The sequence below is a fragment of the Callospermophilus lateralis genome, chromosome 1, assembly GCF_048772815.1.
Source record: "Callospermophilus lateralis isolate mCalLat2 chromosome 1, mCalLat2.hap1, whole genome shotgun sequence".
NCBI classification, from domain to species: Eukaryota; Metazoa; Chordata; class Mammalia; order Rodentia; family Sciuridae; genus Callospermophilus; species Callospermophilus lateralis.
The window spans coordinates 3,644,711-3,658,151 of NC_135305.1; the positions used below are offsets into that span (position 1 = coordinate 3,644,711).

Consider the following 13,441-nt stretch of genomic DNA (forward strand, 5'->3'; position numbering starts at 1 on the left):
GGCCACTACTGCCCTCCAAGAGCTATCTTCAGGAAGGTCCCCTACTGCCCTCCATGAGCTATCTTCAGGAGGGCCCCTCCTGTCCCCCATGAGCTATCTTCAGGAAGAGGCCCTCTTGCCCTCCATAATCTATCTTCAGGAAGGTGCCATCCTGCCCTCCATGAGCGATATTCAGGAAGGTCCCCTCCTGCCCTCCATGAGCTATCTTCAGGAGGGCCCCTCCTGCCCTCCATGAGCTATCTTCAGGAAGGTCCCCTCCTGCCCTCCATGAGCTATCTTCAGGAAGGTCCCCTACTGCCCTCCATGAGCTATCTTCAGGAAGGTCCCCTCCTGCCCTCCATGAGCTATCTTCAGGAAGGGCCCCTCCTGCCCTCCATGAGCTATCTTCAGGAAGGGCTCCACCTGTCCTTCATGAGCTAACTTCAGGAAGGTCCCCTCCTGCCCTCCATGAGCTATCTTGAGGAAGGTCCCCTCCTGCCCTCCATGAGCTATCTTCAGGAAGGTCCCTCCTGCCCTCCATGAGCTATCTTCAGGAAGGTCCCCTCCTGCCCTCCATGAGCTATCTTCAGGAAGGTCCCCTCCTGCCCTCCATGAGCTATCTTCAGGAAGGTCCCTCCTGCCCTCCATGAGCTATCTTCAGGAAGGTTCCCTCCTGTCCCCCATGAGCGATCTTCAGGAAGGTCCCCTCCTGCCCTCCATGAGCTATCTTCAGGAAGGTCCCCTCCTGCCCTCCATGAGCTAACTTCAGGAAGGGCCCCTCCTGCCCTCCATGAGCTATCTTCAGGAAGGGCCCCTCCTGCCCTCCATGAGCTATCTTCAGGAAGGGCCCCTCCTGCCCTCCATGAGCTATCTTCAGGAAGGTCCCCTCCTGCCCTTCATGAGCTATTTTCAGGAGGGCCCCTCCGCCCTCCATGAGCTATCTTCAGGAAGGGCCCCTCCTGTCCTCCATGAGATATCTTCAGGAAGGGCCCCTCCTGCCCTCCATGAGCTATCTTCAGGAAGGTGCCATCCTGCCCTCCATGAGCTATCTTCAGGAGGGCCCCTCCTGCCCTCCATGAGCTATCTTCAGGAAGGTCCCCTCCTGCCCTCCATGAGCTATCTTCAGGAAGGTCCCCTCCTGCCCTCCATGAGCTATCTTCAGGAAGGGCCCCTCCTGCCCTCCATGAGCTATCTTCAGGAGGGCCCCTCCTGCCCTCCATGAGCTATCTTCAGGAGGGCCCCTCCTGCCCTCCATGAGCTATCTTCAGGAAGGGCCCCTCCTGTCCTCCATGAGCTATCTTCAGGAAGGTCCCCTCCTGTCCTCCATGAGCTATCTTCAGGAGGGCCCCTCCTGCCCTCCATGAGCTATCTTCAGGAAGGTCCCCTCCTGCCCCCCATGAGCTATCTTCAGGAAGGGCTCCACCTGTCCTCCATGAGCTATCTTCAGGAAGGGCCCCTCCTGCCCTCCATGAGCTATCTTCAGGAAGTTCCCCTCCTGCCCTCCATGAGCTATCTTCAGGAAGGTCCCCTCCTGCCCCCCATGAGCTATCTTCAGGAAGGGCTCCACCTGTCCTCCATGAACTATCTTCAGGAAGGGCCCCTCCTGCCCTCCATGAGCTATCTTCAGGAAGGTCCCCTCCTGCCCTCCATGAGCTATCTTCAGGAAGGTTCTCTCTTGCCCTCCATGAGCTATCTTCAGGAAGGTCCCCTCCTGCCCTCCATGAGCTATCTTCAGGAGGGCCCCTCCTGCCCTCCATGAGTTATCTTCAGGAAGGTGCCATCCTGCCCTCCATGAGCTATCTTCAGGAGGGCCCCTCCTGCCCTCCATGAGCTATCTTCAGGAAGGTCCCCTCCTGCCCTCCATGAGCTATCTTCAGGAAGGTGCCATCCTGCCCTCCATGAGCTATCTTCAGGAGGGCCCCTCCTGCCCTCCATGAGGTATCTTCAGGAAGGTCCCCTCCTGCCCTCCATGAGCTATCTTCAGGAAGGTGCCATCCTGCCCTCCATGAGCTATCTTCAGGAGGGCCCCTCCTGCCCTCCATGAGCTATCTTCAGGAAGGTCCCCTCCTGCCCTCCATGAGCTATCTTCAGGAAGGTCCCCTCCTGCCCTCCATGAGCTATCTTCAGGAGGGCCCCTCCTGCCCTCCATGAACTATCTTCAGGAAGGTTCCCTCCTGTCCTCCATGAGCTATCTTCAGGAAGGTCCCCTCCTGTCCTCCATGAGCTATCTTCAGGAAGGTCCCCTCCTGCCCTCCATGAGCTATCTTCAGGAAGGTCCCCTCCTGCCCCCCATGAGCTATCTTCAGGAGGGCCCCTCCTGCCCCCCATGAGCTATCTTCAGGAGGGCCCCTCCTGTCCCCCATGAGCTATCTTCAGGAGGGCCCCTCCGCCCTCCATGAGCTATCTTCAGGAAGGTCCCCTCCTGTCCTCCATGAGCTATCTTCAGGAAGGTCCCCTCCTGTCCTCCATGAGCTATCTTCAGGAATGTCCCCTCCTGCCCTCCATGAGCTATCTTCAGGAAGGGCCCCTCCTGCCCCCCATCAGCTATCTTCAGGAAGGGCTCCACCTGTCCTCCATGAGCTATCTTCAGGAAGGGCCCCTCCTGCCCTCCATGAGCTATCTTCAGGAAGTTCCCCTCCTGCCCTCCATGAGCTATCTTCAGGAAGGTCCCCTCCTGCCCCCCATGAGCTATCTTCAGGAAGGGCTCCACCTGTCCTCCATGAACTATCTTCAGGAAGGGCCCCTCCTGCCCTCCATGAGCTATCTTCAGGAAGGTCCCCTCCTGCCCTCCATGAGCTATCTTCAGGAAGGTTCTCTCTTGCCCTCCATGAGCTATCTTCAGGAAGGTCCCCTCCTGCCCTCCATGAGCTATCTTCAGGAGGGCCCCTCCTGCCCTCCATGAGTTATCTTCAGGAAGGTGCCATCCTGCCCTCCATGAGCTATCTTCAGGAGGGCCCCTCCTGCCCTCCATGAGCTATCTTCAGGAAGGTCCCCTCCTGCCCTCCATGAGCTATCTTCAGGAAGGTGCCATCCTGCCCTCCATGAGCTATCTTCAGGAGGGCCCCTCCTGCCCTCCATGAGGTATCTTCAGGAAGGTCCCCTCCTGCCCTCCATGAGCTATCTTCAGGAAGGTGCCATCCTGCCCTCCATGAGCTATCTTCAGGAGGGCCCCTCCTGCCCTCCATGAGCTATCTTCAGGAAGGTCCCCTCCTGCCCTCCATGAGCTATCTTCAGGAAGGTCCCCTCCTGCCCTCCATGAGCTATCTTCAGGAGGGCCCCTCCTGCCCTCCATGAACTATCTTCAGGAAGGTTCCCTCCTGTCCTCCATGAGCTATCTTCAGGAAGGTCCCCTCCTGTCCTCCATGAGCTATCTTCAGGAAGGTCCCCTCCTGCCCTCCATGAGCTATCTTCAGGAAGGTCCCCTCCTGCCCCCCATGAGCTATCTTCAGGAGGGCCCCTCCTGCCCCCCATGAGCTATCTTCAGGAGGGCCCCTCCTGTCCCCCATGAGCTATCTTCAGGAGGGCCCCTCCGCCCTCCATGAGCTATCTTCAGGAAGGTCCCCTCCTGTCCTCCATGAGCTATCTTCAGGAAGGTCCCCTCCTGTCCTCCATGAGCTATCTTCAGGAATGTCCCCTCCTGCCCTCCATGAGCTATCTTCAGGAAGGGCCCCTCCTGCCCCCCATCAGCTATCTTCAGGAAGGTCCCTTCCTGTCCTCCATGAGCTATCTTCAGGAAGGGTCCCTCCTGCCCTCCATGAGCTATCTTCAGGAAGGGTCCCTCCTGCCCTCCATGAGCTATCTTCAGGAAGATCCCCTCCTGCCCTCCATGAGCTATCTTCAGGAAGGTCCCCTCCTGTCCTCCATGAGCTATCTTCAGGAAGATCCCCTCCTGCCCTCCATGAGCTATCTTCTGGAAGGGCCCCTCCTGCCCTCCATGAGCTATCTTCTGGAAGGTCCCCCCTGCCCTCCATGAGCTATCTTCTGGAAGGGCCCCCCCTGCCCTCCATGAGCTATCTTCTGGAAGGGCCCCTCCTGCCCTCCATGAGCTATCTTCTGGAAGGGTCCCTCCTGTCCTCCATGAGCTATCTTCAGGAAGGGCCCCTCCTGTCCTCCATGAGCTATCTTCAGGAAGAGCCCCTCCTGCCCTCCATGAGCTATCTTCAGGAAGGGCCCCTCCTGCCCTCCATGAGCTATCTTCAGGAAGGTCCCCTCCTGCCCTCCATGAGCTATCTTCAGGAAGGTCCCCTCCTGCCCTCCATCAGCTATCTTCAGGAAGGGCCCATCCTGTCCCCCATGAGCTATCTTCAGGAATGTCCCCTCCTCCCCTCCATGAGCTATCTTCAGGAAGGGCCCCTCCTGCCCTCCATGAGCTATCTTCAGGAAGGTCCCCTCCTGCCCTCCATCAGCTATCTTCAGGAAGGTCCCCTCCTGCCCTCCATGAGCTTTCTTCAGGAATGTCCCCTCCTCCCCTCCATGAGCTATCTTCAGGAAGGGCCCCTCCTGTCCTCCATGAGCTATCTTCAGGAAGGGCCCCTCCTGTCCCCCATGAGCTATCTTCAGGAAGGGCCCCTCCTGTCCCCCATGAGCTATCTTCAGGAAGGTCCCCTCCTGCCCCCCATGAGCTATCTTCAGGAAGGTCCCCTCCTGCCCTCCATGAGTTATCTTCTGGAAGGTACCCTCCTGCCCTCCATGACCTATCTTCAGGAATGTCCCCTCTTGCCCTCCATGAGCTATCTTCTGGAAGGGTCCCTCCTGCCCTCCATGAGCTATCTTCAGGAATGTTCCATCCTGTCTTCCATGAACTATCTTCAGGAAAGGTCCCTTGTGCCCTCCATGAGCTATCTTTGCTATTGCTCAACATGATACTGGCCAATCAGATAATCCCTGGTGTGTGACTAAGCATTTGCTGTTTTTGAGGCAGTCTGCCTTGGTGTAGCCTGGGGAGGGGCCTCTACCCTCCTGCAATCTCTGGGGGTCTCTGGGAGCTCTGGGAGGAACCTGGCCTTTGCTGGCTGTCTTAACTGGCTGGGTGCTGTGCTTGCACACTAGTCTCCCCTGCTCATCTGTCCCCAGGCTCAGTGTTCACCTCTCCTGGTGCCTTGAGCCCCAACACAAAAGGAAAGAGGCAGCTGTACTCACACCACCAGGAGCAAGGGGTAGTGCGCCGTGTCCGTGAAGGTCGCTGGCTTTAGGATCTGCATTGGCAAGTCTGTGGAGAAATGGAACACAGAGGTGGTCAGGGGGAGGGGGGCTGAGGTGGGGAAGAGGGACACAGCCCTTGGGGGCTTTGTCAGTCCCTGTCTTCAGGTTCATGCTGGGCAGGTCTGTCTGCTGGAGCCAGAGGAAGAGGACCCTGGGAAAAGAGCTGGTCCTGCAGCCACCGTGGTCAATGGGTTTGGTCCTCGGCAGTGTGTGGGGGGTGAGAACAGAGCTTCAACAAACTGGCCCACTGGTTTCCTCTGTCCACCTCTCCCCAACAAGCCTCCTTGCCCAAGTTAGAATTTGTTTGTTGACATTAACTACAACCCAGATTACCAAAGGCACAGCAATTAAATTGGAATTAGTGGCTTTTCAATACAATTACTAACCAGGCACACCCGGGCCTGGGCAGCCTGGCTCTGACACAGCTTCTCATTACTGATCCTGGCTGAATGTTAATGGCTTGCAAATTGGATCAGTGATTCAGAGACTGGCAGAGAGGCAGGCACTGACTTTGTTATTTACATGTCCCTAGAAGGTGGTGTGGGCTGCTGTCTGCCACCCAGCACCTGCGGGCATACCTGGGGGAAGAGTTAGCTGGGCTCCTTAGGGGAGTCTTTCCTGCAGCCTGCCTGGCTTCCCAAGGCGCCTGGGCTCCAGCAGAAGTGGAGCACAAAACAGAGGCCAGGAGGGCCAGCACCGAGGACGTGCTTGCCCCTAAGGGGCAGCGTCAGTCCCCGAACACCCAGCTGTGCCCCCTCCCTGCACTGGTGCCCACTTTCAAGTAAAGCTGTGCCGGGGTGCTGGCAGCAGGCGGGAGCTGGCATTGGCTCCTCAAGGCCGGCTCTGCACTTCTTTAGAGGAGGGTGACGCGGGTTCCCCAGGCATCAGGACTGGAAATGTGGGGACAGCAGTGGAGGGGAGAGAGCTAGGCTGCGAGGCAGGGACACGGGGCTGGGAGCCCACACAGTGGGCACGATACCCCACAGCATAGACACATTTGTTGGCCACAGCTGATCGATCCAGCCTCTGCTCACGGTGTTCCTGTGTTCAATTCTCTGTCCTTGAGGGCCTTTCTCTCAGGTCCTTCCTCAGAGCGGTCACAGAGGGGCATTTTGAGGGGTAACTCTGGATTCTGCGGTGGCAGGGGACTTGCAGCACATCACACTTACAGACTTGTTGGACTCTGGAAGGTGGGCGTAGCTTCCTGCAGGACAGTGGCCCACATGCCTTCCAGCCACGTATAGGTGATCTCAATAGACCTTGCTCACACTGTGAGCTGTGACTGGGACACAGAGGCCCCGGGTGTTTGGCTGAGTGAGCTGGGGATGCACTGTGGGGTGGCTTGGCCAGGCGGGCCCCACCCTGCAGCCCCCTCACACTGCATTCCTTCCCCCTGAAGTGGCACCCCTCTGAGTGGCACTCCAAGCTTCTTATACAACTTAACACCCCCTGCAGGGGCCATTCAGTCTGATGTCCCGGAGAGTCGTCCTATGACCATCGGGGTCCTTTCTCACACCTCCTCTGAACAGGCAAGGCCTTTGCTTCCTGCTCCCCACGGTAAACTGTAGCGGGCAGCGTGGTCCATCTGATTGCTTCCCTGGGTGGGCCTTGGTCCCTGCCCTGGGAGGCACATTCTGCCAGGTAGCTGGGTCTTCTCTAGGTCATGGAGCACAAGGGTATCTGCTCGCATTTCAGGGTCCCCCGAGCCAGGTCACAAGCTGCTGTCCTACCTACTAAATGGGACAGGGGTGGACCCAGAGCACCTGCTATGAGGCCAGGTGCCTGCACCTCCTCCCTGCCCCTCAGCACAGCCCAACACCCTCTGAGGAGCCCGTCACCTGCTCTTCCTCTCCAGGCTTTGCTCTGACAGTGGCTGTCCGTCACCGTTGGCCCAAAGGGGAGGCCTAGGGACAACTCAGAGACGCTGGGAAAGTGGGAGCTGAGGGAAGGACTTGAAGGCAACCTGCAGGTTTGAGGTCTAAGTTACTGAGCACACCCAACAAGCCACAGGGTGCTGGCGTCGGAGGCCGGGAGGGAAGAGTCCGGGGAGACAGGGAGGCTTGGAGTGGGCAGTTGACACTGGGTTCTTCAAGGTTGGTGGGTTGATTTGGGAGCCAGCTGCATGCAGTGAGAGGACACTATGAGAACTTTGCCTCCCCTTGGGCTGCAGGCTCATCCAGCCTCCGCTGGGGTCCCTGTGCCTTGTGCAGAGAAGTGCTCCTGATAATGTCCTCAATGGGCAGGTGACAGGGGCTCCTCAGGCAGTACCCCCCTCCCAACCTCTCATCTATATTCCTCTAGAGGCAGGGAAGCCCCTTGTCAACCCACTGTCGACCCCAGAGGCAAGAGGCCAAGGTCACAAAGACCTCAGACAGCTGGAGGCGGGACTTCCAGAGGAGGCTATTTCCTGGGAGACCTGCCAAGGCAGCATTGGAGTTTTCACCTCAACTTCTGGCTCCCAAGGAGAGGAGTCGTGTGCTCTGCCTGGTTTTGGGCTGGTCACCACAGTGAGCACCTTGGCATGGACATGGTGAGCTGAGGGTGGGGTGGGTGGCGAGGCATGGCTCCTGGGTTCCTGGGCTCAGCAGCAACTGCTACTGTGGGTGGTTCTACAGCAGCCCCCCGGCTCTCCTTTTTAAAGGGGAAAAGAGGAGCACTTACTATAATCATCAATCTCGATCTTCCTGTATTCGATTTTGGGCATCTGCCGGTCACTGATGGCCTTCTGTACATGCTCATTCGTTTCCAGGTCAAAGAGTTCTGCAAGAGAGAAGGCAACCATGCAATGGGACAGGTGACCTCCACCGCATGCCTGCACACCTGTGTGCACATGGGCTCTCTCCTCGTCCCCCTGCTCCCTAGCCAGTGCTGGAGTGACAGTTATTATTTCTATGGGATGGACCAAGAAAGAGAGACATTAAATAGCTTGCTCAAGTGCCAGGGCCGGAAGTTCGGTCCGAAGTCAGGAGCTTAGGCAGATGCCAGGTCCCTCCACTGTGCAGGCTGCCTCCACCCCTGGAATTCTGTGCTCAGAGCATTTGTTACTCATGCAGAGTTGGTCTGACTCATCTCAGGACTGTTAGCTTTTGGAAAATGGGCATTATGTATCTATTAGGACAGATGGTTGAAACCCAGTAGCCCAAGTAGCCGGGGAAAGAAAGACAGTGGACACTGAAATGTGGTCTTCATTATATTTTCTCCCTGCAAAATCACTTCAGATTTCTTAAGTACAAAGCTATCTGGGGGCTGGGGTTGTGGCTCAAGTGGTAGCGCACTCGCCTGGCATGCATGAGGCACTGGGTTCGATTCTCAGCACCATATAAAAACAAAATAAAGATTAAAAAAAGCTATCTGGACTTTGAGACCCTAGATTGGATGACTGTACACAAGGACAATAACGCTCCATAGGCAACGCCTTGCAGTGGGACACCAAACACACTGAGAGATCCTCCTGGTGTCCAGAAAGCCCAAGGTCCTCAGGGGCGCCTGGTGTTGAGACCGTCGAGTGGCAAGAGTCAAGGAAGCTGAGGCCGGATGGTCGACCCCTGCTCCACGCCTAACTCCAACAACACTAAGCAAAGCAAATGTTCACCGGGCTCGCAGACGGCTTCCTGTGCTTGAGAGACTAGCTACCCAATCAGTGCTGTGGCTCTCTGATGTGACCAGACCCAGGCAATTTGCAGACCAGTGCTTGGGTCTTACCAGGTCATCTCGAAGGTCCAGGTCACTGGAGGCCCACTAGGAACTTGGGAGAACCTTTACCTCTTTACCACTCTGACTGCCTATAGGAGCAGCTCAGATGGGCATCAGGTGAGGGACATGGGGTGTACAAATGTGGGGCCCACTGTAAAAATGTGAGCTCATGAAGATTAGTGCAATTAGCAAATTAGAAGGTGAGTCAGTTGCTTTCAGCCAGTTTTTGCAGCGGGGCACCTGCAGGGCCTGGGCTGGAGAGGTGTCCTGGTGGCCAGGCCTGCTCTGGGTCACTACATTGCAAAATGAGCAGGGCCAGACCCTCTCCCAGTTTATGGAAGTACACTCTTCTTCCTCACTGATGCCTTTGGGCGAGATGTTCCTGGCATCTCTCAGCGACCTCCCAGGCCGGTCAGAAGCAGAAGTTTCCTACTCAGTGTGTAATGTTTGCGGCCTGAGTGAGGCCTGCCCAGGGCTACTGGGGATCTGCCAAGTGCCCGTCACTGGTCTGTGGGCCTGGGAGTTCTGGCTTCACGTGGGGCGCACGTTGCTCTCACCGCTCACTGACAGCACAGCTGCATGTGAATAGCTCGCTCCTCTCTATTAAATCCCACCCTTCACAGAAGAGCACCAAAGCAACAGACTATTAAATTTAGTTAAATATTAGATTTCTCATTTAATGATTGCCCACACAACTGGTTTTATCAGCAGAGAGCTGGCTGTGTCACAGGGGAGTTGAGTTAAGCCATTTTATTTGTTCCCATAATTGCATTCAAAGAGGGCAGGAGCCCTGCAGAGAAATGAGAAAAGATTGGCATATTCCCTGAAGGACTCTTCCTTTGACTCCGGGCAGTGGGGACCTCCAGTCTGGAGCATACAAATGGCCACTCCTTAATTAAATGTGAGCCCCTCTAATATTTGGTGGAATTAGCTATTATCAGATCTGGACACAGTGAGCCCGCAGAGACAAATGCCTGCTCACGAGGGCTGCTTCCCCCCCATGCGGCCCTGGCCTGCTCCGAGACACTTCCTAATGGCCCTGGGCTCTGTGCTCAGTTCTGGAAAAGAGGTGACCAGATCCTAAGGACACCAACAGACAGTTGCCCTAACGGGGCGAGGCCCGTTCCTTCTCTCCACCAGGGACTGCGGGAAGCGGGTTGTGCAGCGATTCATGCCCCGCTCCCCGTGCGCTGGTGTGACCTCGCCTGCCCAGGCTCTCTGGGCAGGTCTCCTGCCATTTTCCTGATGCTTGCTTCCTGGTGTGCTGCCCCTCTTGGGCTTGCTCTTCCCACCCAGTGGTCCGCCCACCCCAGGCTGCACCGTCTGTGGTACCCAAAGTCCAGATCTGGGCCGGCACTAGCGAGGGGTTTCCAGACTTGCCACCTCAGTGGGATGCCTCCTTGCTCTAGACTCTGAAGGGTTAGCTGCTGGACTCAGAGTGACAATTTGAGTGCTAGCTGTCATTTTCCGAATTTCTTGTCCTTTTCTTCCCCTGGCCTGATTTGAAACCCCAAGGGCAGGTCCAGGGAAGTAAACTTTACCTGTGGTCCTCCAGCATCATGCTAGGCATGTGAGGCATGTGCACTGAAGTGACTGTGTGCACGTCCCCCACACCTGGACAACAGAGTGCCCACTGGGGGTGGTGCAGCGGTTGTCACACTGACCAACCTGCAGGCTCCTCAAGTCCCTGAGAGCTGCCCACAAGCAGCAAGGCTTGCAGCCCCCTCTGGTGTGCCCTGGAGTGGAGAAGGAGGCCCTGCAGGTGCCTCTGAGGGGTGTGGGTCCCCCCAAGTGCTTGCTTGATCCCAAATGGCCAAATGCCAGGTCGCCTGCCAAAGGTGCTGAGCTGAGGTCTTAAATGCAGCCACACGCAGGCCTGATTGTCACTCTCCCTGCTGGAAGACTGTGTGTGTGCACCCAGGGGTCAGCAGGACTTTTGCAGACACACAGAGGGGTTCCTGGGTTGGTTCCCAGGCCTCTGCAGCCACGTGTCTGTCAGCAAATGTGCTGAGAAGGAACAGGGCTGGGTGAGCTCCAGGACTGCCTCGTCCCATGTCCCTTCATCCTGGCCTCACATGCCTCAGGGGGACAGGCAGGCCTCTGAGCCACTCGCCTGTCCCTGTGCCTTTTGTGGGCAGGTGAGCTCCATACAAAGGACTTGGACCACTGAGGCTGGCAGAGAAGCCCCGGTGATGGGCAGGCACCCTCTGGCAACACAGTCGACTTTAATAAAAGTGACAGGGCATCTAACTGGGCCAAATGCCCGTAAATCACCAAGAATAAGCCTTCAGGGTGATGGCCTGCCTGTTCCTGCATGTGGCCAGGAGCGGGCTTGAGGAGAAGGCACAGCCAAACAGGGCTCCCGTCTCCTGCTCACAGCCTCTCACCTGTTCTGAGCTCTGATGAAACAGGAAGCAACTGGCAAAGAAGCCGGAGAATAGGAACGTGTTGTTTCTGATGCTTATTCTAGAAATTAGGAAAATCTCCCGATTGTGCATGAGCCAGCAGGGGACAAAGAAGAGCCACACGTGAAAGCCACCATTGCCTATCAAACCTAACAACCACCAAGGTGCAGCGTGTTCCGTGGTTTTGATGTGAACCACCAGTGATTGAAATAATTGGTCTTGTGGTCATGGAAAATTAAAAAACGTTTAAAAGACCTTCAAGCCTACGTGACATCAGGACAGAATTCTGGGGCCAGCAGTGGGAAGGCAGTGTCAGCATGAGGAGTCAAAGGAGGGATGTACAATGTTTGACTAGTAGAGAAGAGCTTCAGGAAACGCCTGACGGCAGGAATTTCACTGTGATGGCACTGACATGCCACATGGTCATGCAGTGGTTTTGTTTTGAAGTGAAAATGTCTTGGGACTGGGGCAGCAGCTCAGGGGTAGAGCGCCTGCTTCGCACGTGACAGGCAACTGGTTGGATCCTCGGCACCATATAAAAATAAGTAAATAAAGATATTGTGTCCATCTACATAGAAAAAAAAATGAAAATGTCTCTGCTAGATGCTGCAAATGAAGCTCTTCAATGAGGAAGAACTTTGGGTGACAACACAGAGTTGTGTGAGGGGACTCATGGGCATTGTGTGAGGGGACTCATGGGCATTGTGTGAGGGGACTCATGGGCAAGGTGTGAGGGGACTCATGGGCATTGTGTGAGGTGACTCATGGGCATTGTGTGAGGGGACTCATGGGCATTGTGTGAGGGGACTCATGGGCAAGGTGTTCTGTGGACTGTTGACTCAGTCCACCTCTGCATGGGGTGAGTCTTGGCAAGGGTCCTTGCATGAATGCCACTTTGCAGTAAGGCTTTCTTTGGCCACCTCACCGCTTCTTAAAGCAATTGAACACTCTAGTTCTCAGATGGAACTTGACAGATGCACCTGAACCCCAGGCTTCAATCTGGCACCTGGGCTGCATTTAGAGCCCCAGGCATGGAGCTGGTTCCTGGCTCTGCATTTGGAAATGCGGTGAGCATTTGCCCCTGTCCTCAGGAAGAGCACCATGGCTGTGGCTGGTTAGGCGGACCACTCTTCTGAGTCAGGACTCCACCCTGCTGGCCCACAAGCTGGGAAGCCCTGGGCCCCTCTCTTGGGGACAGGCCTGGCATCAGGAGGCATCCAACTGGCCTGCTTCTGCGATACCAGGAAGACCTTTCCCTTCCTCTCTGCTCAGACCAGGGAAGGACCATGTTTTGATGGCAGAGACCATAGGAAAACTCCAAGACACTTTGCATGGTCAGCAGAGGTCACCCTCTCCCTGGAGAGCAGGGACAAGGTGGCTCTTAAGTCTTCTTTCCCCTCTTTCTCTAGGGTCAGAAAAGAGCAGTTCACCACCAGCTGACCTGTGGGTCATGCCCTCATCTCTCCCCTGGGCAGTGGCCTGGCAGCCCTTCCTTGCAGCAGTGCCCAGCCCTCCTACCCACCCACACATGGTGCCCAGACCTGACTGTCACTCTGGGTCCTACAGGGCAGCAGCCAGGCTGCTTATCAACACTCGTGGGCCCTTCATAATTGCATGCTGGGTGCATGTCCCCTCATCTTGAGAGAGGAGGTGGCATGAGCAGAGCCTGGTGGGCGTCCCTCAGGAAGCACGCAGGAGGCCGGGAGGTTGAGAGAGAGAGGCACGGGGCACTCAGCGCCCAAGGAGGTTCACAGAGCTGCCTGGTGCCATCTGCGGTGGGAGCTGGGTTTGCTGCTGTAAAAACCAGAGGAGCCGGAGAGAGGAACCTGTCTTCCATGCCACAGGGCTTGGTGGCCAGGTGGCCTAGAGTTTAGACACCGTGGGTCTTGTTGTGGACCATCCTAACATCACCCCAGGCCCTGCACCTTTCTCACAGAAGCTGTGGAACCGACCCAGGAATCCCTCTGTGTGTCTGCAAAAGTCCTGCACCGTGAGCCACCAGGATCCAGCTGTCACACGCACGTGTTAGACGTGCTTGTGAGGACTTTCTACCCCACGCCCAGGTTGTTTGCATACTCAGGCACCAACTGAACGTGCTTTGCCCAGCCATAATTACATCCTTAAGGAAACAGCTTTTAAATAATTCAGAGTCACATCTGCGA

The 13,441-nt window shown here is 56.3% G+C and overlaps 1 protein-coding gene across 1 annotated transcript in view; it reads right to left on the reverse strand.

The window, feature by feature from the left end:
- The window catches only part of Dpp6 (dipeptidyl peptidase like 6), a 618,489-nt gene that overhangs the window by 15,994 nt on the left and 589,054 nt on the right, over nt 1-13,441 (reverse strand). The window contains exons 18-19 of the mRNA XM_076831376.2: nt 7,843-7,941; nt 5,119-5,188 (exon numbers count right to left, since the gene is read on the reverse strand). Of these exons, the coding sequence (XP_076687491.2) occupies nt 5,119-5,188; nt 7,843-7,941 (169 nt within the window). The remainder of the gene's footprint in view (nt 1-5,118; nt 5,189-7,842; nt 7,942-13,441) is intronic.